The 22,997-nt window shown below is 41.3% G+C and overlaps 1 protein-coding gene across 2 annotated transcripts in view; it reads right to left on the minus strand.

Annotated features, from left to right (window-relative positions):
• Positions 1–19,413, minus strand: part of Asic5 (acid sensing ion channel subunit family member 5) — a 29,251-nt gene extending 9,838 nt beyond the window's left edge. Inside the window, exons 1-6 of one of the 2 annotated variants that reach the window (XM_038348240.1) lie at positions 19,136–19,413; positions 8,246–8,552; positions 5,186–5,423; positions 3,257–3,382; positions 1,470–1,619; positions 432–579 (exon numbers count right to left, since the gene is read on the minus strand). In XM_038348240.1, coding sequence (XP_038204168.1) covers positions 432–579; positions 1,470–1,619; positions 3,257–3,382; positions 5,186–5,423; positions 8,246–8,552; positions 19,136–19,142 — 976 coding nt within the window. In that variant the 5' untranslated portion in view covers positions 19,143–19,413. The remainder of the gene's footprint in view (positions 1–431; positions 580–1,469; positions 1,620–3,256; positions 3,383–5,185; positions 5,424–8,245; positions 8,553–19,135) is intronic. The other variant, XM_038348239.1, reaches the window with a different exon arrangement.
• Between the last annotated feature and the right edge of the window lie 3,584 nt (positions 19,414–22,997).

Raw genomic sequence — 22,997 nt, forward strand, 5'->3', positions numbered from 1 at the left:
GTTTAACCTTTGCTCAATGATGGCCTGAGGGATCCCTGGGTCCTAGAAATACCCGAGACTGTGCACAAAGAGGTCTTGGAAGATTTTCACAGCCACAAGGCGAAGAGTTCCCCAACAGTGAGATCTTTAGGGCCTGCTATAAGTCTACATAAGCTATTTTTAATTTCAAATTACAAAACCCTTGACATCCATTAATTTTAAGCCATTTGAGAATATCTGACTTTAACCTTATAAGAATTGAGGACCTAGGCTGACAGCATCATTTTCTTACCCCCAAACCTTTGTGCTATGTCCTTGCTTTCAAATGGACCGAGATAAAGGTGGCAAGTGGGCCATTTTCCAGACTTCAGTGAGCATAGAAAACAATTCAAGGACGCACTAAATCCTAAGCTTCGAGTTCAGCCATGTGGGAGAAGCTGTCATCTATCTACCTGGAAGCAGAAAGGGCAAGCATCCGCACAGCCTCTGTATGTGCTGGGCTTTGCACTCCTTCAGACAGCTGTAGGTGTTGTAGGTGTTAAAGCTCTTCAGCTTGATGTCCGGCTTGCACTCTCCCCACGGGTATTCCTGGTGGACCGTCTGAAGACAGGACAGATGCCAGGTTAGAAGATGGAAATCAGTTGGTCCACGTTTTCCATTAAAGGATGCTCTACACTTTGGCTCATCTCAGCGTTTTTAATTTTTTTTGTCGATACATGATATTTACCCATTTGTCCACACTATTACCTTGAAAACCCCTGAGGGCCATTCTAACCCTCAAGCCTTTAAACCTTCACCCTAAATGCCAATGAAAACATCACATAGGCCAACCATTGTAAAAATTCATTCAAATAAGGAAAAAATATTTATGCAAATGTTATGCCGCCATATTGCTCAGGTTGCTCACAAACCATCAACCAATATGACAAAAATTAATTCCTTATTGAGCAACTGTTATTTAGCATGTAACAAGTACTTTTCTTTATGCTACCTTATTTTTAAACATCGTGTCTCTGGAAACGCACAAAAAGCTATCTGTAAGCCAAGAGGACAGGGAGTGGATGCAAATTTAAAATGTTAATTAAGGAAGCTCATGAGTAAAGGTTGTCACGTGGAAGCCTGCCACATGACTTGTCTCCATGGCTGATGCTCTTTCACCGTTTTGTTTTTTATTCTTTGCAGATGGCTTCACAGAGGAAACATTTAATTCTGAAGCTGGCTTTGTGGTCCTGTTATGATTGCTATCTGAAGTTACCTTAGATTTAATTGGCTTCCCCATGCTCACTCAGGTTGTAGGTAAAGAATCTACTGCCTTTTACTACAGAAGAGCCTCCAGAGAAAGGAAAGGGATCTGAAATGCAGTGTTGGCCCTTCCAGCCATTAGTTTAAAAGCACAGGAGAAAGGGGTCTCTCGTGAAAATGTTATTTGTGTGTTTAATGCAGCCGTTACCAGCTAATCCCCTCTCTCTCCACATCTCCCACATCTTTACCTTCAGTTGGCGGATGGTCACCCGTGAGTGCATGCCCACGGGAGAAGACAGGCCTAAGCCGTCAAACTGTGGCTCCTTCTTTGGCGAGTGAATGACAAAGATGATCCCGGCATCAGCAAAACCAGGCAAGGGGTTATCAGTAAATTCCTCCTGAAGGGAACACATGCGCGCACGCACACGCACACGCATACACACACACACACGTTATACAGGAGTTCAAGGTCTGGGTTCATCAGCTCACAGTATATTTGAATTCCTAAAGGTCAGCTCTATCACATTAGGCTTCAATCTACCGTGTGTGAGAGGTGTGGAAATTTGGTAGCTAAGATACCCCCCCTTTTCCATGCGGTGTAACAGTTGCTCCTGAGTGTGCTCATCTACAACCACCCATGTCAGTTGCTCTTGAGTAAATCCACAAGCACAGCAGTGTCAGCTGATGACCTCACTTCCTTCTGACCCTCTCATTTCCTGGGTTCCTTTTCTTGCCTCTTTTCTCACTGCAGGTGTCTTTGTAATTAAACCTTGCTTAAAATTCAAATGTCCTCAGTAATTGTGAAAATCAATGCAATTCCTTTAACAACTTTTTAAATATACACATTTATATCAGGTAAATTGCTGGTGATGCTACAGTTTCAGGACACAAGGAAAAGGCTGGATGTGCGCATATAAAGATTCCGCGGTGAGTCAGTCCACTATTGTGTAATTATCCTTGAGGAGCAAGCTTTAAATTCCTGTCACTCTGAGGTCTTGCTGAAGCCTTTTAAGAAGCACTGGCCATGTTCATTTACAGAAATATCTAGGGTGCCATTTTTATATGGAACATTATTTTTACATTTGTAGGTTTTAATTGTACTATAACAAATATTTTAAATTTTCCACTAATAAAAATGCATAATTAATGTGTAAAATAACCCTGGGGCTATCTAAATAGTTTAAATATAGGCGAAATATTTTCTGAATGCAACATTGTGTTTGGGCATAAATACAATGATTTTGAGACACAGGAGGAAATTATGAAGATATTAACAGAAGTTCTTTAAAAGCAGCTGTGACCTCATTCATGCTTATGGGGGATGCAGCAATTTGCTGTGATTCAAGATGAGGAGGTCATCTTTCTCTGCCATTCATTGTGTCTCTTTGAATACTCTATACCAGCATGGCAGAATACCGATCTACAGACCCTTGGTAGCAGAGGGCAGGTATGGGGGCTATTCTCCCAGCACTTTTGGAGTAACAGCAAGGCAATTCTTAGATGCTGGGACACCCAACTCCTAGGTTCAAACCCAACTCTATAGGCCAGCTATAAACAGCAACCATAAATAAAACAAAGCAATGAACAATGGGGCATAGGAAAAGGTATTTGTGGGTCTTTTCTCCTTTTCAGGGAACAATTCTATGATGAATCAATGTATATTTAGAGTTCTTCTCAAAATATATTTCTATGTCCAGATGAAAATCCTACTACAGCTGTGTTTTAATATCATTAGCTGTATACGAGGCACAGTAGAGCTCACTCTCCATTTCTTCACTCCACTGCATAAAGGGTCCCTTGGATCCTAATAGGAAGTACCAGAACAGCAAGCACTGTCTGTTTTACTCCTGAAGCATCTGCTTTCTGCAGCTCTAAGACAACAGGAATCCACAGTTCATGAGGAATTAGAGCACACTGTCAGAGGGTGAAATTCCACTCAACCGGTGGAATTTGACAGAAAAATATTGTTACTAAAATGCAGTCCTGTGCACTTGCCCCTTTTCAACCCAGACTGGAAACGAAGCAAAGAAGATACCTGATGGACATTGAAGAGCAGCTTTAAGCCTCTTCCCGACAAGCTCACTTTATTCTTGCTTTGGAAATTCTCACCGTGGTTAAATGTAAAGCAATTTCCGTATTCAGTAAAGACGTGTTTGAAATCCTCCAGCACGAAAACAAACCAAACAGAACACAGTCAGTGGAAAACTTCCAAATGCCCTCGAGTTCCAGTCACTCTATCATTTTCTATCCTTGCAAATGCTTATTTGAGGATGCTTACATAAAAAAGTTGATAGTCTGGCAATTTATGTATTTGATTAACAGTTTACACTTGGGTAATGAACATTTAAGTAAATTAACATGTTATTTTTAAATGAGACATTTTCACATCTAATTAAGCCTTTTTAAAAAAAAAAAATCAAAACTTAGAAGTAGCTTGTTTTTTCAATGATTCACAGAAACACATGTTTAGACTTTGGTGAAGGACTTCAACACCCCTCCTCTGACAAGTCACTGCTCCTTCCTGTGTTCTCCCTGGGGCAGTCACATTCCCTCTTCATTGACTTCCTGTGATAACTGTCCCATCCTCCTCAGAGATGTGCATTCTACATAAGCTGGGATGCTCTCCACACCCGAAGTGGCCTGGGAGCAGATGAGCCTCTCATTGGATCCTCACCTGGGTTCTTGAGGGCTAAGGTGTCACTGAGAAAATTGGTGACTGACGTTTTGGCTCTCTGCGGGGGAGATGGCAGACCAAAAGCCAGCAGGGAAAGTTGTAGGACGGGGAAGCAGAATCAAAGGAGGCTCATGGCACAGCATTTTCTAAAGGCAGTCCTGCTTTTATGTTACCCAGTTAGAAACAATTCATGTGTTTTACTTCACAGATTGCTAGATTTGGGTTTACTGTAATGTATGTTATCACGAGTGAATTCAGGAGTGAATTTAAAGGTATTAGTAGAAACAAAGCCAAGGAAGACGAGCCCCCCCTTTAGGTGAGCGTTCAGGCCATCCCTGCTGCTCACCCTCAGCAGTGTTTACTGTGTGCCTCTCAGAATGCTGGTTGTCTTGTGGGACTATGAATTTGATATTCATTTTGAATCTCTCATAGAATAAGGAACTGGAACTGTACGCAGGCAACAACAAATCAGATTCCAGGCACACTATACCTCGTCGTAGATGAGTTGTATCAGTAATTGAAACAGAATTTTAGATGTGTTCCACGTGGATAGAAAAAAGCTCACTGTGTATATTGTGCACGTGACATACTTCTTAGTGGAACATTAGAAGACTCATTTCGGTGCACTCCCCTAAGATGCCACCATCTTAAAAACACTGGGGTAGCTGCTTACAGGGGACAGAAAAGCTTTCTTCAAATATGGTGTTGAAAGATAAGGAGAAATTATAGCAACCTATTGTGTTTTGTTCTTTTACTTTGAAAAAAAAACCTCTGCTTCAAAAAAGGTCTTAAAATCTTTTGTCAACTATCATTTTCTTTAGCCACACCGTGTGTGTGTGTGTGTGTGTGTGTGCACATGTGTGCATGTGCATACTATGTACTCTCATGTGTGATGTCTAACTTTGAGTGCCCCAATCTGTCACTTCCCACATTCTTTCCTGGACTTGTATTCAGCTCCAACATGCCTCCTGCCTCTGCTGCCCGCAAGCACACAGCACCACCAGATGTAAGGGGCTGCTGGATCTAAACTCAGATCACAATACCTGTAACATCAAGCAATGCTTTTACCCCCTCAGCCATCTCTCCAACCCCTTATATAACTTCTTGAAAGAAGAAATGTGTCTCACACGGATCCCACATCTCTTGCTATTATAAAGCTGAAACTAGGAGACCTAAGGAAATGTACTTATATAAACAGGCTGATTTCTCAAGATTATTTTATTTGAGCTTAAAACAGAATAAAACCATAGTCAACTATATCTCGATTAGATTTGGATAGTCAACCATTACCTTTGGACCACATGGTTTTCCAAAAAATTTACAGTCCAGCAAAGTGTCCTGATTGAGATAAAAACCATTGTTCTTGACAAATTCTGTAATGCTGAAGTTTTGGTGAATTGTAACAAAATCTAAGGTCTCTGGAGAGTGAGTGATGTTGGCACTAACTTCCTGAAGGCGGAGGACTTTGGAAACTACATCCCATAAGAAGAAAATGATGCCAAATTTTGATACAGCCTCTGCTTGGAATCTATTTGTAGGAATGAAGGCATCAGTTAGAATGTAGAAACAATTTTCTCGAAGATAGAAAACATTCGTAAATGGTTAAGTAATTTCTGCTGTACATCATCGTTAGATTTTTATTTACATGCCTTACATCCCTTCAAAATGCAGTTAATGATTTCATATTTCAATCCTATAAACCTGGAAGTGATCATCTTTCATTTTTTTCTCCTTGTCGTATAGCACAGTGCAATGGGTGGTCCACTCTTGGTAGGGTCCATGTCATGCAGGACATGGTTTGCATGTCATTCTAGAATCTTATGTTCTAGACTTGGTCATTTGTGAAACTTAATTTGCTTTAACTGATCTATAAAGGTAGAATTTATTTATTAGAGGATAAGATGTGTATATATTGTGTAGTGTTTAGGCAAGTTGAGCATGCCTGGGGTACCTTGTTGAGCATAATACTCTCCAATTCTAATCCCAATACAAGCAAGAAGTTTTCAGTTTTAATGCTGAATATAAGGCTGTTGTGTGTGCACACACGTGCCACAGCTTTGTTATCCATTCATAAACTGGTGAGAGGCTTAGTTTTCACCCTGAATCAGTAGTCGTTCTGCAGCTGTGATACCCTATAGAGGCCATGGGGCGATGCCTGTCATGGATTCTTCTCAAAATGACTATACAGTGAGATTAAAGAACTAGCCATTCTGTGGGTGGCATAATATAGGGAATAAAATTAAATTCTTCAGTTTAAAATATTCTCATAAACAGTATGTGTTACACTAATGAAAGTTGAGACCATACTAGTAATTTCAGAACATTAAATTATAAAGCCTGGCACTATTAGAAATAAAAATGAAGTTTTTATAATATTCAACATAAAACTAAAAATGTCTTGCACTGAGTTTATTTTCAACCTTAAAATTCTTTAAGTTGTTGCTGGCTGGGAATATAGGCCCTGGAATTCTGGGGAATTCAGCAATGATGATATTTAGCAGGAATCCGATACAGAGCTATTATAATTTACTAGATTAGTTCCAAATAAAAAGGCCATGAATAAGAGCTCATCTTCCAGAATCTATTCTACAACTTAATTTTTGTGACTGAGCCAAATGTACCTTTCTGAGATTAGTTCTTCTTGTCTGTACATTGCTTTCTATAAAGAAACTTAAAAATGGAAGTTAATGGATATTTTCAAACAAACTGTAAGTGAAGCAGATCGGCAACCCCAATAGGCATCTATTAACTTATAGAGAGACTATATTGAGCGTGACATTGAGTGTACGAAACACTGAAGTACTAAGAGGCAGATATTGATGAAGCAATTGACAACTTTGCATTGCCCTTTAAATGGAAATGCAATGATCCTAGGAAATGCTGCAAGTGATCATGTATGTCCTTCAAAAAAATAAAGTATGATTTCTTAAAATTTTTATTCATTCTTTTCATCTTCAGCATCTTTAGACACACATTTTCTACTTCAAAACATGGCTGTTAGTGGGAAGAACTGTGCCAGTAAGGCCAGGGTACGGTGAGCCTGTGGTTTCAGCTCTAACCCCTCCCCCCCACACACACACATGGGCCCATGGGAAATCATTAAAATTTTTTCATCCCTTCTTAGATATCGTGAATTCCATAGCAACATTTTTAGCTATCAATCTCTACCAATAAGATAGCTCGACACATGAGTGTTGAAGCATCCCCCTCTGACACCTTTCTTCCACCAGATGCATGGGAATCAAAGAGCTGGACAGCCCCAGCATCTAAGTCACACTCATTAAACCCCTGCCATGTGAACCTGAGTGGAGAACAAGCTGTCAGCCTCCTCAGCCCGAGTCTCCCAGGACACACTGGAAGCCCTGGCTGGGAGGTGAGGCTCTGTCCCATGGACCTGGGTTGAGATAATATGTTGTCAGTCTGAATCTCCCAGGACACATTCTGACTGGGAGGTGAGGCACGGGAGCTTTGGGTTTCCTGCCCAAATCCACCAGGAGGAAACTTTTGTCACTGAGACAGTGGAGGGCGAGAAGGGAGTAGACCTGACTAGGCTGTGCGGACCTTCACTGTACAGAACTTGCGCAGACCTTCAGTGAGCAAATACCCCTTCCTGAGGGATCACACACCTTGGGCTACATTTCCTTCAGCATAAATACTGTAACAGTTCAGTTTCTGAAAGTGTTTCTGCCCACTAGTTACAGATGATTGTCTGGGAACACTGACCGCAGATCTCCTCACATGGCCCTTCTGGTGTCTTTCTTTCAGTCAAGGGTCCCTGCAAACCAGCCTTGCCTTTGTCAGGATGCATGTGGTTTAAATATTGTGAGGCAATGAACACTGAGGAGTTTTTCTAACACATGAATACATAAAAATTGAAGCTTTGAAGTATTGCTGGTCACACACACAAACCCCTTAATAACATGCACAGTGTCTAATATGTGGTTCTAGACATCCCATCATATTTCCATGTATTATGCATTAGAACCCTTGTTCTTCATCTCCTTGAAGGTGCCAGCTGTCTCTAAAACACTCCACATAGAACACGTGGGGATCTATATTGTATTTGGTAATTACTCAGTTACATAAGGTTTCCCCTCATTAGCATACTTAAGTTCAAGGAACCACAATTACATCTACTGAACCATAGAACTTGGTACTTACACAAGGAAAGATGGGGAAATATGACTGGATGAAGACATTAGCACGGTTCTTTCCTTATATTTGCACCTTAATTTAAAAATTTCAATGCTTTTAACTTAGGTTAAATGCTGCATCAGGACACAATATCAAAATAAATTTATACTTATACCCAAATTAAATAAAAATCACAATTAAAGCAGCGAGTCTCACCTATTCAAGTTGCAGAATGTCACAGCCGGGAACTCGATTTTTTCCACATACTGCACCTCCACAGACGTTGTGGTGGGCCACGTGAAGAAGTTGACCAAGCGACTGTAGATTTGCCATACCACGAGTGAGACAGAGCCCAGCACCACGGACAGCCAGATCACCTTGCGAACCCTGCTCCGGTTCTGGGCAATGTTGTGGATCCCGTGAAAGGAAGTGGAGAAGGCAAACTCCTGATCAAACTTCTTCCGGTCATCTGGAGATGGCAGTGGCCTCTTGGAGAGGTAATGCTTTATCTTTCCTAAGAGTCCTAATGCTCACAATCAGACAAAATCAAGTCCACGAGTTAGGAAAACTTAATGCTATTCATAAACACCCCAATTTACAAATGACCAAACAGGTTACCTCTATAACAAGTCATTCATAAAGGCCCCAAAATCATTGACATTGGATGACTTATTAGGGGGCAGTAAAAGTGCTGACTAGGTGAACCTGCTGGTAATCTGCTAATGCCACCTGGAGACAGCTCTGGAAAGGGAAGAGGCATTGGTGGCAGGAGCATTAGGGTGTGCTGTTGGTGAGAGCTCACAACTTTTAAAAATAGCCCTCGTTGTAATTACTTTCTCCCTGGAGAATCACAGAGCTCTTTGGGATGGGTTAGGCTTATTCTCTGGGGAGTCATAAGTTACAACCGATCAGTTCCTCAGCTAGTCTGTCACTGTTTGGTGACTTTTGGTGTTGCAACTTCCATGCATTGTATATGCTTTAGACCAAACTGCTTTATCCCTCAATTGGCAAGTCAGAATGTTTACAGTTCAGTGGTATGACCAGCTTCCATTCTTTAGAATGTAGACACCCAGAATTCCCCTTGGGTTAATATCGTTTTGACCCTGTGATAGAAGATGCAAAGCCTCTGACAAGTTAAGAGGATGAGGTCCATCTTTCAATTGGAGAAGTCAGCTTCTGGTCTAGGTCTCCTCTCTTGTAACCTAGGCAATGTTAGCCAAGTTTCTCATTCTCCTGCTTCTTCTATTAACAGACAGCAACAGCACCTGCCTGGCAACTTTTCATGTTAGAGAAGTGTGAAGCTTCTCACGGTGTATTGCATAGACAGTAAGACGTAATCAACATTAAATACTTTTATTTTTCTAGTAGTGATGCAGAAAATGGTTAAATATTTAGAGTTTTAAGAAATGATTTCAAGTTCTCGTTTAAGAAATGAGTCCTTGGACAAGAGAGATGCTATCTGGCTGTCTCTTAGTGGGTAAGGGTGCTTGCTAAGCAATCCTGATGACCCGAGTCATATCTTTGGAACCCATGTAAAGGTGGGAGGAGAAAAGTACAGATTTTTTCTCTGATCTCTATATATATGCAGTAGCACCCAGGTATCCATCCTGTGTCTTACACACATACACATATAAAAATAGCAACACAAATCTCAACAGATTCAATCTTAAGCTTACTAAATTCTCATAATAGTTAAAATTTAATTCTTTGCTCTAATTCAGTAAATATCATGTCAACTATCAAGTATTAATTTTTCCTCCAAAAAGTTCTTACCATTAAGTTATAAACTAGAAAGGTATTAAAAACTAACTGGTGAGTTACAATTGTTTTCAGTTTGAAATAACTAATGATAAAAATGGTATTTATCTGCATTTTCTAAAGTCCCTCATTTCATGCACAGTGCACTGACACTTAGAAATAATGTTATGATGTGGAAGCCACAACAAGCTTTGTAGTCACGTTTGTATCAATACCAGTTACTGGAATTGCAACATAATCTGTAACAGTATCGTATGGTGTTTCTTTTAGCATTGGGTCACCCAGCACATATAAAAACATTTGTAACTGTAAAATCAGAAGGCCAGGAAAAAAAAAAAAACCTTATCAAAATAACTTTAATTGTGAACTTTTCTTAATCTTTGCTTGGAAGCATTTATGAAGACTTTAGACTTGAAATACCAACTCAACAGCTGGGCAGCTTCCACCTTTCCTACTGAAGTGATCTGGCTGTTGCTGAGAAGAGTTAACCTAGTGGAAGCTCCTGGCCAGGCCAAGTGCAGCCGGCTGCAAACACTGCCCCAAATGAGACTTCAGACTTACCGTCAGACACCAGACCACTTCATAAAGACATCCTCGTTGAGGGTTGTGTGAACCTTACTGAAGCATTTTTTGCTATTAATTAGAAATGCCCTAGTTTGTCAATGATGAGAAGTAGAACTGCAGGAAAACACATCTGTCTAGGAGCCCACAGCCTGCAGTGTGGCTCCACCAATCCCCACGGCCGAGGCTTGGGGCTTTCCTCACAGACCTCTCTTCTATCCAGTGCATCTATGCAAATTTTGGGTTCCTGACCCAGAAGGCTGACCATCACGGAAAGAGTTTAGGAACACCAGGCAAGCAAATACTAACAATCAACGACAAAAGTTGACTCTAGCATAGAGCAAGATCTCCACATTATTTTTTGAATCCTTATAAGCTACTCTTATTTCCCAAACAGTATTATTTATACTGAAGTGTGTATCTGTTACTGACTACTACTGGCAGTCCCATTTTCTAAAGGGATCCAACATAAACCCCTCTTCTGCTCATCACTGGTCTTGCGGGATGGAAGATGTAGTTGCTGGAGGATTTCCTACCTTTCTCAGCACGTGTCTTTGATTTCTCAGTGTGTTCCATTTTTTTTGCTCTCAGTGATCCCTAGCCCTCTGGTTGTATCTAATTTCTATCAATATTCATTTGGGGCCCTTTATATAAAACACTGCAGTAGAGGTTGTAAAATGTGGGAGCAATTTAAATATTTGTGTTGCTATGTTCAGCCTCATAAAAGCACTTACTCTGAAAATCAAAAGCGATCGACAGAATCGGACATGGGCATTTACAGACTGGCAAGAGCCACTGGAGACTGGAAACGAGAAAGCATCACTGAGAACCCACTTCCTAAAGAAAAAAACTGTGGCCGCACGGGTGGGTGCTCAGGCGGTGGTTCCCTCACATTTTACTTCTGGTTTCAGCTCTACACAAAGCAAGTTGAGGGGATTATGTGTGTGTGTGTGTGTTTAGATGTATCTTTGTTTTGAAGTTCCTTTTATAAGAGACAAAACTGCTTTTAATAGTGACCAGTGGATAAAACTATAAGATACTAACTAAAAATCACAGCTTTTTCATATTAGCACTTTTGAGAACTTACTTTTGTTAATAAAGTTCGATATGAATTCGCGTGTATAAATGCTGCCATCTCTTGACCAAGTTCGGTAATTGCATGCATCTCTACTGAAGTCTGTTGGTATTGTCATGGTAATAGTTCACAAGCATTTATTCGCCTCAACATAATTGCGTTGGACATCTATTTGGAAACCCATTAAGTTGGGGCTAGTATGGAGGCAGAATAGGAGCCCTCGGGTGATGGAAGGGCAGGGACTTGCGTGCCCCTTCTCCATTCACTTCCAAGAGGACTAAGCAGGGTGAATCCTGTGAGATGATTCCTCAGAGAAATATCTTTGAGGATACAGTCGCAGACTTCAGGTCCTCCCGACAGCAACAATCTACTCCCTCTTCCCTTGTCTTCGGACCTAATTTATTCCTACAATCTTTCCATAAGAATTGTAGAGCCTCCTGGTGCATAGGTACCTATCAGAGAACCAAGGTGGCCTTGCTTGCCAGATGTGTGCTGCTTGAGCTGCCGAAGGCTGCGTTCCCTGTTGCTAGGCAGGTTAGAAGGCGGGTTCTCACTGGCTGAGTGTAAGGCCAGCAAAAACATGGGGTTTTCCTGGGAAGGAAAGCTTGGACCAAAGAGGGAAGAAAGCCCCGACAAGGTACATTCTGTCTTCACATCCTGACCAAGGCTCAGGGTGTGAATGCGAATTCGCTTAAACTCCACTTTCTAGTTCTTGTTTTCACAGTCTGCTTCCTCTTTTCTAGATCAAAACGTATGGATATTTCCCAGGGTGCCTTTGTGTAAAGACAGAAGAGGAAAGTCCCCATGTCCTGCCTATTTTCAGCGGATAACAGCAGGAAGCGGAGCTGTAGGACACAAATGTATTTGGACTCATGATCCTACTTTCTCACACTGATAACGCCAATTCCCCACCTCTCTGACATTAAAATGTGCTTCCCAGCATCACTTCCTTCCACAGTTTTTACCCCTTTTTATTAGTGACTTAATTCAATTTGAACTTCAACTTCTCTGCCCAGTTATGGTCCCCCCCCCCCCTCCATTTTCCCTTGCCTTTTCTGAGATCAAATTCCAAGATCCTCCAACATAGATATCCCTTGCTCTTTTGCTAAAGGGACTTTGCTGACTTTCTAAGATATCTAATGAAAGATAAACGAAGAAGTTCACACTTCCTTTCTCTGGCTGTGACAGCCGTTTAGGATAAGAATCTATGACAGAAGGATAGATTTGCAAGCCTGGTTTACCTGACCCAACCACTTTTCATATACAAACTTAAAGCTAGGGAATCATCCAGTGCAAACTAAAAGAACCGAGTTATTACCTTCCCTCTCCGCTTGCAGCACCAGCAGCAAACGGTGACTTATTAATACTGATAAATAAAAACTCTGGACAGGAGAGTAAACAGCAAACCCAGCCGACCTTTCACTGAGATCCTGGACTCGAGTGATAAATGAAATCAATAAGCCCCGTCTAGAGGACTGCGTTTACTCTGGCCGGGCATCCACTTACGGTGTTGCTTGTGCAGTTCCTGAAGGATATTTTAATTCTTTTTATGTAAAATATTGACGCTTTCGTTAATAAAAAGTTTGGCTCTGTTGAGTTGCATGTGCGGCAGGACACAAGATCTCTGGCCACTGCTCTTTGCGGCCACCGCGAGTGTTGGGAGGGGACCCAGGCCCTGGCTCAACTATTGAGTCCAACACACTGCCATTTGGCTCTGACTTTGTGATTTCGTTACGAAGTATAATTTTATGTTTGATTGTCTCCTTGGGAGAAGGTATATGCCCATACCTAGTGACAACTTTTCCTCCTCCTCCTCCTTTCCCCTTATCCCTTCCCCCACCTTCTACTTTTTATATTCTGACCAGATATACAATTTTGGAAAATAACCCCCTAACTTACCATATGTTTAAGAGAAGTAATTTAATAGTTTATTGGTTTGGGTTTGAAACAACAAAACTGAAATGTACAGAACCAAGTTCTACTATAGGCTGCAAGTACAGGTGAGTTTTCCTTACAGTACTGTTTTCAGGTTTGCAGGCATAATGTCCTGCTGGCCTGGTTCCAGAGGGATCACAAGCAACCTCCACTAGCCATGAACTCACAACTGGGCTATACTTGACCTAGCTCCGAGTTTTCACTTAGTCCCTAAACCCTTTAAGTTACTGATACCTTTTGTTGCCCTATGTGAATCTTGTCTGAGATTTTCCCATGGATACAAAACCTATGCAAAACTTTGCTTAGAGGAAACTCTGAAAACCATGGTACCCCATGAATCAGGTATTTGCACTCGACATTGTAGTTTCGAAAGCTTCAGTTCGTTTTGAGATAGGGGAATTTACTAAAGTGCAAATATAGGAAATAAAGACGCCAAGAGGCAAAGGAAACAACTTCAGTCCACAGAGCCCGAGTCCCCTACAGTCAGAAGGCTAAATGCATTCTCAAAGTGTCTAACACTTCATTGTATGGACCCACTCACGAGCACCAAGTTACACGCAACAAGGTTACATAAAGGTCATTTTAAATTAGGGTGACTAATTCTTTTAAAAGGTTGAATTTCATGTTGGTATTAACTGTTCATCTGATGGCGTGTTTAATATTGAAGCAGACTGAATTTTTCTTGTTTCAGAATCTCTTAAATGCATATGTTTTTGGTCAAATCCATTCCCCATGTCCTCAAATTTTAATTCTTTTGGAACATAAATTTTGTGATTGTAACTAGGACTGGGCCAAAGTAAACAAGTCCTCACCATTTTTTTTTCTCCCAACTTAACGTATTCTTTTATAAACCCACCGAGTTCCCCTAGCCTTGTCAGTATGCACACGAGTGTAGATCTGTCTATTGGAGCATGGTCACCTATCAGGGATTGCATCCTGAAGAGAACTGACCCTCCCTCATTCTGCAGCCACAACTTGCCAAGTTCCTCAGCTATGGATAGGACTTCAAGGAGCCCCTCCCCCTTCCTCTACATTGGGACTTGGGCTGGCTTCATCTTTTGCAGGTCTTGTGTTCGCACTCATAACTGCCTGGAAGGTTCCTGTGTGCATTCAGTTTTATAGGACACAAACAAGAAGTAGTTAATATGTCATGTGTACTTAAAACGAATCCACATATCTGAAGTGAAAACAATGTAGAGAGTGACCTCTGGATTCAAAAGCACGCCACGTGGCCAACACCAGGCTCGGTCCTTGAACAAAGGAGACCGACCAGAAACGGGGGAGAGAATGAAAAGTTTATGAAGGACACTTAGCCCATTTTGTTTGCTATCTATTGTGCTTATTAGAAAGATAGCAGGTAGGCAGCACTCTGAAGATACTGGGTGGTTGACACAGTGATCTGTCCCAGCCTTGTACTATCTTAATTTTCATGTTAGGAATTTTCAATATCGCATTTTGAAAAATGAAACCTAGTAAAATAGTTGAGACACTGGTTTCACACAGGGATGGACTACAGGAACAGCCGGGTTAGCACACGGCAGGCTCACAGGCTCTTCCTGTGGAGAAAGACCTGGAAGCTTTCACAAGGAAAAAGCACCCAGATAAGGTAGAGGATTTGAACACATTTTTGACAAACACTCACAGCCAGACTCTGTCCTTTAAAAGAAATGGCCTAAAAATAAACAAACAGCAGCAGTGTTGCTGGCTTCCGTCAAGAGGAATTGGGCAAAACTCAAACAGGTAAACTGGTCATGGTCAGCAAAACAAGCTCAATGCCAGCACTTGCCTGAGGGTGGAGCTAAGACGCAGAAAAGTTGTGCACCCCCCACGCACACCCAAGGTCCCTAACTCTGTAGCTCTGAAGCGTACAATCCACGTGGTGCCCTCATTCCATCAACAAGTGACCCACTTTAAGGTTCTTGTAAGACCACTGGGCTACTATGAAGACTCTCCCATATATTTGCCTTTATAGTTTTGAAACACCAATCTTGATTTTCCTTTTGACTTTATTTATAGAGATGAAACTGGAACCGAAGATCAACTACGTTATTTGTAATGAATTTCATACCAGTGTCTCCCAGAAATAAGGAATAAATCCACATAAGCACAGGTGTAGGGCACCTTCAGAACTCAAGTGAAAGAAACCATACACGAAACACTACCTCTTAGAGCACACAGCAGCAGAAGTGACATATTAAGCAATTTGTTATGAAGGAGTTAAAAGAGCCTACTCCCTTTTCCTGCTAATTCCCTATCCTATCCCCCCACACCTGTTTTTCTTGACTTGCTGCAAATTCCCCTCAGGTAAAAATCCAGATCTACCGGAAAAAAAAAAAAAAAAAAAAAAGACTCACTTGTAGTAACTTCTATGAACTCCCACATGAGTACAAGTTCACATCAGACTGTCAAGACCCTTTGGGAAGATTTTGTCATGCACTCTGGTTGTATACAGCACAATTTAAAAAGGCCATGGTTGGCCACTGTATGTTTAGCTACTGTCTCTTCTGCATCTCAGGAATTTGGTCAATGTTGGTCAATGTCATTGTCTGCTCTCTTTGAGTTCCTCTAAAATATGTGCACATCCCTTGAAATTCTCTTCATTTGCCAAGTCTCTAGAGAAAGGGGGTTGTAATGCTCTTAATTGGTTTGGCTGTGGGCAACAGTGTTCGGTGATGGGGCCACTAGTCTGATCTTACTTTGGCATGTCAATAAGTCTGTAAGCCTGTGGTCTTAGACATTATACAATGAGTACACAGATCTGTCTGCTTTTTACCTTGATGCATCAACCTCCCTCATTAGTTTTAGCTTCAGAGAATTATATGCGTTTTATCTCTTAAAAATCAGAATATCCTTCAGGATGAATAGAATATACGGAGCTCATTCAAGATGAACTTCCTTTGTTGAAGCCCTCGTTAGCAATTTATGTTCAAATGATCTACAGCTTCTCTTTATAATATACAGTTTATCTAATCCAGGATCCAAGTAGGGATCATCGATTGCAGTTTTCACTCGGATGTAGTGGTCTCTAATGCAAACGTGATCTGAAGCCATTTGTTTACTTTGTTTTGTTGCTATTTTTACAACCTCCTGTTAGATGTTTTGCATGGCACATAGTCGCTCAGGATTTTCCAGTCTGTTTAATTGTAGGTTAAAGTCAAACATTCACGGTAGGGGCCACACAGGTGACTTCACACGGCATCAAGGAGAGAAGCCCCAAGGTCCCAGTGTCTTCTGTATTTGTGACTGTACCTTCTATTGGATGGAATCTTCCAGGTTTTTTGTGAGTTATCTTTTCCCTTCAAAAATTAGCAAGCCAGCTGCAGATGCAGCTATTTAAGAAAAAGACTCTGAAAATCTGTTTATGCCGTGGCTTTAAGAAAAACCAACGAACCCTTTTGAAAAAATGATTTCTATGATGTTTATAAAATGATATTTGATTCCTATCACCCTTCCTATACTTGCTGATTGGAATCCTGATAATGAAGAGTTTGAAGATATTTAATTTCTGTTCTCCCAGATTAAATCATGATTGTAATTTGCAAATTCATGGACTATTTAATTGTATACCTTATATCATATTTTGACAACTATGAAAATTTAAATCTGCATTTTTCCTGACAAAAACTAATTAAAATAAGCTTGCTGTACACTTTTCCATTAAATGTAACGCAAAACCTGTTATGGAAGAACAATTCTGATTTTGAGAATTCAGATTTGTAATATTTGAGATATTGATGAGCCGAAACCAGGATCCTTAACTGCAGGAAAGGAGTCAGCTCGTGAACGTTTCAGCCTTCATTTGTCCGAGTGTTTACAAAGAGAAGGCGGGGGCAATGCCCGATTTCTGGAGGTTCCTTTAAATGACTCAACTTTATTCATGTTTTCTTTGTACTATTTATAGCTCTATAGTTTTATACCAGACATTAAAAACAAAACTTCTATACTTTGTGAGTCATAAGGAAAAGGTGAATGCCATAATTTCTTATTTTCGTCTATGTCTGTTCTATGACTGTAGCTAGCAGGATGCTGAACTTGTTCACGAACAGATGCTGATTTTTTATTTACATACACCGATTGAAGAAAATGCCCATAGTTAGATCCTATATGTAAAAAGCAGCTATCCTTTGTGCTATACACAAGAGAAATGCAGATAGAAAAGCGTGGTGTGTGAGTGAAATCATCAACAAATAGTTAAATGCACCATGGGCATGTCTTTCTTATTTGAGCTTTTGTAAAGCCCACCCCTAGTCCCTGTGCTCAGTCTTCTGAGAGCAAAAGGCACTTGGGGAGAATGCTGATGGGCTCCCTTAGCCATCCGTCCACGGTGACCTGCCATTGGCTCAGCCTGCGGGAGGGTTCTGTTTGTCACACATCTACACCCTGGCCAGGGAGGACACAGCTGCCCTTAAAAACGAGGTATTTCATGCACAGCTATCAAAAATGTCCCTGTCATTGGTCAACAGAAGGGGCAGGATTCCACTAATGCTTAACTTGCAAAGCCCGTGAAGCTGCCAAGTGATGTGTCCATACAGCGTATGACACAGCGGGTCAAGGTTACCGGAAGGAGATTTCTCCGAATATTCACACTGAAATTTTATGTTCCCGTTTTCTCAATTCTGAACTTTTAGTTCTGTGCAACAGAACATCTTGGTAACAGTTGCCTGCATTCCAACGCCTTAGAACAACAGAAAATTGCCGTTATTGTAGCACATTTGGACATTATTCTAATGGGGATTATAAATTGTATGCTTAATGCTTTTTTTTGCAAAACAAAACTGAAGATGACAAAACCAGGCACAAAGACAACCGAAAGATGGCAAAATAAAAAATAGAAAAATCACATAGAAGACTACACTACAATTGATGATTTTTGAATACCACTGTGGAAATTAGTAGAGTCTCCATAAACAAAACAAAATCTACTTGTCTTCAAAATCTCAGAATGAGATCCCATTTGGGAGGGCTTCTGCAAGATAATTCTTTAAGGGCATTATAAAAGATACTTGCGGATTTAGGACAGTCCCAAATCCAAACACTGCATTCTTTATGAGGGGCAGAATAGGAGGCAATGAACACCAGGACAAAGGAGAAAAGGCAGTAGAAGTAGAAACAGACATGGAGATTAAAGCTGTCTAAGGGACACAAGAAGTGTCTGAAGTTGGTAGAATCAGGTTAAAAATGTCTTTAGGCTCACTTAAGGAGAGAAAACTGTGAAAATAGGAGCTGGAAAGATGGTCCCGTGGTTAAGAGTATCAGAGTTCTGGTCCAGCACCCATGTCAGCTAGTTCACACTGACTATTTCCTGTCCATGGGTCTGATGCAGAAATCTATGCATACAGCATACAGGGATAAAGACATTCAAACCCCCAAATCTGCCTCCAGTACCACACCTTCAAAGAAGCCACACCTGCTAATCCTGCTCACATTCTAGCGATTAGAATTAAGGCATTCAAATATATTAATCTATGGTGGTCATTCTCATTCAAACGACCTCATTCTGCTACTCCCTGGTAGCCATAGGCTTCTATCCATGTCATAAAACAAAACACATTTCAACTTCAAAAGTCACCATAATATTTCACACAGTCAACATAGTTTAAAAGTTCCAAGTCTTCTAAAACTCAAGACAATCTCTTAATTGTAACCCCTTATAGAATCAAACAGCAGATTACATATTTCCAACATAAAATACGCATTTTCATTTTAAAAGAAAAGATTGGGGAGCAGTGGTGAAACCCTGGACCATGGTATGACCAAAATTAGAGGGGCTTACACACCAAACATGTAGTTCCATGACTGGTATCAAATGGCTTTAATGGCTGGTTCCACTCCCTGTTTGCAGCTTTTCCTGACAGACTTCCTACAGCTCTGGCACCTCCAACATCCTGGGGGCTCCAACAAAAGATAGGCATCACTGACAAAGATTTAGACAGCATCCTCCCAGGGACAACCTGCCACATGCCGGGCTTCAGTGGCTCTCTGTAACCACACAAGAAAATGCCACAACCCTTTACTTGTACATTTTTCATGATTCTAAAAGCCCGAAGCACAAGGCTGATGTCGCACCTGACTATTGCAAAAATGTTGCAATATTTGGCCATCGTTGGCTGGAATGTGACCCTTCCTTGAATTACATTTGCATAATCTTTGCTTCATCATAGTTTTTAGGAACACAAAAATTCCCCAGGCATTTACGTCTCGTAAGTTCAAAACGTGGCTGAGTGTAGTCCTACCCCTTTATGGCACCCCCCTTCCACCTCACATCAAGCTTCTTACCTCATTCAGCACAAGCCTTGATTCCATAATTTGTTCAAGATCCTTTTTATTTGGCATGTAAAATGAGAAAATAGTTATTAAAAACAAATTAAGTAAAAAAGATCCTTTCTTCTCAAACTGACTCTCCCTCCCACCCCAACAGCGTGCTACCTTCCACTGCAGACTTAAAGAGTGATTAATAATAACCAAGAGACAGAATCAATATCGGGCTATCTTTAAAATCTCCTTTGCCAATGAAATTAGTCCAAAGCTTTTTAAATTTGGTAACAGGCAGATTTTAAGAACAAGGGCAGAGAGCAGTCAACATCCTTTGCCAAAATATCACAAGAATGGTCTTTAGCTCAGCTGCTCGTTCCTCTCCAAAACCTCTTGAGCTGAGCTTCTGTAGTATATGTTATTCTCAGCGCTACGGTCTACCAGGCTCCTGCTATAGCGTAGTCCACTAAACCCACTTAAACCACTCAACTGTTTTCCTAGTCCGAAGTCCTAAAGCGTTCCACGTTTCTCACAAAACCAGCACGGTAAAGTTTATCACACCAAAAGCCCAACTCTATTCTCAGGTGCTCTTCTTCAATCACCGTGGCAAAAGAACATAACCAAGACAGCTTATCAAAATAAACTACTTGGGGGCTCACAGTTGCCGAGGGCTCGAGTCCAGCACTATTATGGCAGTGAGCATGGCGGTCGTCAGCAGGGATGGTGCTGGGGCAGCCGCTGAGAGCTCACATCCTCATCCGTAAGAAGGCAGGAATAACTAGAAACTGTGTGGACTTTAAAACCTCAAGGCACAACCCCCTCCAACAAGGCCATAAATCCTAATCCTTCCCCAAATTCTGCCACCTCTCAAGATTAAATTCAAATATATGAATCTATAGAGGCCCTTCTCATTCAAAACCACCACAAGAAGCTTGGCAGGACACATGAATCGCTCTCCGGAGGGATGTTGCTGCTGAGTGATTCAATACAATGGCCCCGGCATGGTAAATACAATCAGTAAAAGCTTTTACAATCTAGAGACAATATCATATTTATAATCTAGCCACACTTTCGCAACTTTTCTGGTCAAGGGGACATGAGGGAAAAGTCAGAGATTGTTGAGTTGTATGTTTGTTTGCTCTGGTTTTGATTTTTAACATAGGGTCTTATGATGTCACCAGGTCTTTCCAGGACCTGTGGGAACTCCTGACCCGGCTTCCCCAGTTCTGGGATTACAAGAACATATACTTGGGAGTCTGAGTAGCTCATGGTGCAGTGTTCACAGGGTAGAGTTGAGAGATAGTCCGTGTGCACAGTAGAGATTAGGATACTAAAGTACGCGTATCTTAGGACAAATATGGGAAAACGTCATGACCAAAAGTAGCTTGGGAAGGAAAGCGTTCATTTTTTTCTCCAGCAGGCAACAGTGGCTGGTACCTACCAATCTAAACTCCTTAGTCTGAAATCTTTAAAGAAAATGGTTTGGTTTTGACCAATTTGCTCAGAGGGAAGAAGACAGTGCCAAAACAATTGCAGAATACCTTTATTGCTGTGTGATATGTTTTGACTTTTTGGGGTTTTTTTGGGGGGAAGTCTACCACCCAGTTGTCAAATAAATCACATAGAGGCTTATTCCTCATTATGGATGCCCTATCTTAGCTTGGCTTGTTTTTTCTTGCCAGCTTTTCTCAACCTAAAATATCTCGACTACCTTTGCTTCTGGGGTATCTTATCTTTCTCTATTTCTATATTTCTTTCCTTCTTAGTCTGTGACTGGGTGGCTGGCCCCCAATGTCCTTCTCCCGTTCTCTTGCTCTCTTTATCTTCCTAAGTTTCTCCTTTATTTCTACTTTGCCTGCTAGCCCCACCTGTCCTTGCTCCTGCCTCACCATTGGCCGTTCAACTCTACTAGAACCATCAGGTGTTTTGGATAGGCCAAGAGCCACAGCTTTGCCGAGTTAAATACAGCATAAACAAAATTCACACAGCTTAAAATCGCATTCCCTATCACTATAGAAATGTGTTTATATAATATCTGAAGGTCTCTTCATCCTGGTAGTGCTATAATCATTCTGCTGTGTTTCACATGGCGCTAGGAGGGCAGCGGGCTCATTCAAGAAAGTGAATGCATGCACATAATTCATTAAAAAGACAGTTATTCTTTGTCTAACACATTTTATGTTTTAGAGGGAGGTGGGTACCTGTAAGTTCTGTGACCCATAGGGCTTAGGAAAATAGACATGTGAAACATTAGATTGCCTACGCAGATGGAGACGCTCGAATTTAAGTGACTCGTTGGAAGGTTCCATGAAATCTGTCAAGTAACTAGTACATAGAATACACTTTGGGAAGTCCTGGGCTGGAAGCACTGACCACTGCCTGTTCTCACCAGACCTCAACAGCTCATTTGGGGATTTACATTTTCTGGAACTGGCATGATAAAACACGGTGAAAGGCAAAGAAACATCGTGATGGCCACGGTGATTTGACTGAGAATTATCTGTTCACAGGCTTATTTGTTTGAATCCTTCGTCCCAGTAGGTAGCACTGTTTGGGGAGGTTACAGAAAATTTAAATTTAGGACATGAAACCTTCGTGGAGGAAGGAAGTCACCGGAAGCAGGTTTTAGAGGATAGTGGCTTCTCCCACTTCTAGTGTGTATGCCCGCCCCACCTCATCCCCTCTCTGCCTGCATGTGTGTTGAGATCGATTGCTTAGCTTTCTGCTTCTCCCACATCTCCCCCCCCCCCCCCCCCCCATTATGGACATCTAGCTCTCTAGAGCGGTAAGTCAAACTTTAAGTTGCCTTTGATCATAGTACTGTAGTGGGCTACTGAACTATAGTTATGCTTGTTCATAAACGTATTCCTAAGAATACTTTAAGTGTAAAACTATCTTGGGTAAAACTGGTCTGTGGACCAGCCCTAAATTCCTATACGAAGTCATCTCTGCTAGAGGTCAACCACCTGACAATTTAACTGCTGTCTCTCCGCTTCTTTAAACAGAGCTTGCTGCAGACGTCCAGATCTGCCTTTCTGTAAATGTCACAGTTGCGTTCTCTTTCCCTTAAAAACCCAAGCCAACCGGAGGAGGAGGTCTAAGACGTTTTCTGCTATTCTGCTTGGGACCATCCTGCATCAGTTAAAAAAAAGACTTCATTTGACTTCTTCAGGGCTCTTGGGAGTTTTTCCCTTCAAGGACTTCCTAACAGTACTTTATAACAGCAGAGTGAATACTACAACTACGCACTAATAACTATTGGTGATAAGAGTGTTTTTTTTTTCTCCCTAGAGGCAAGAAGAAAAGTGGGTTATGAGTTTTCATTGGAGTCTCTCGTGCTAGAGGAAGAAGGAACTTGAATTTGTTGGCTGTGGTTTCTTTCACGGC

This window comes from Arvicola amphibius, chromosome 11 (assembly GCF_903992535.2).
Source record: "Arvicola amphibius chromosome 11, mArvAmp1.2, whole genome shotgun sequence".
NCBI classification, from domain to species: Eukaryota; Metazoa; Chordata; class Mammalia; order Rodentia; family Cricetidae; genus Arvicola; species Arvicola amphibius.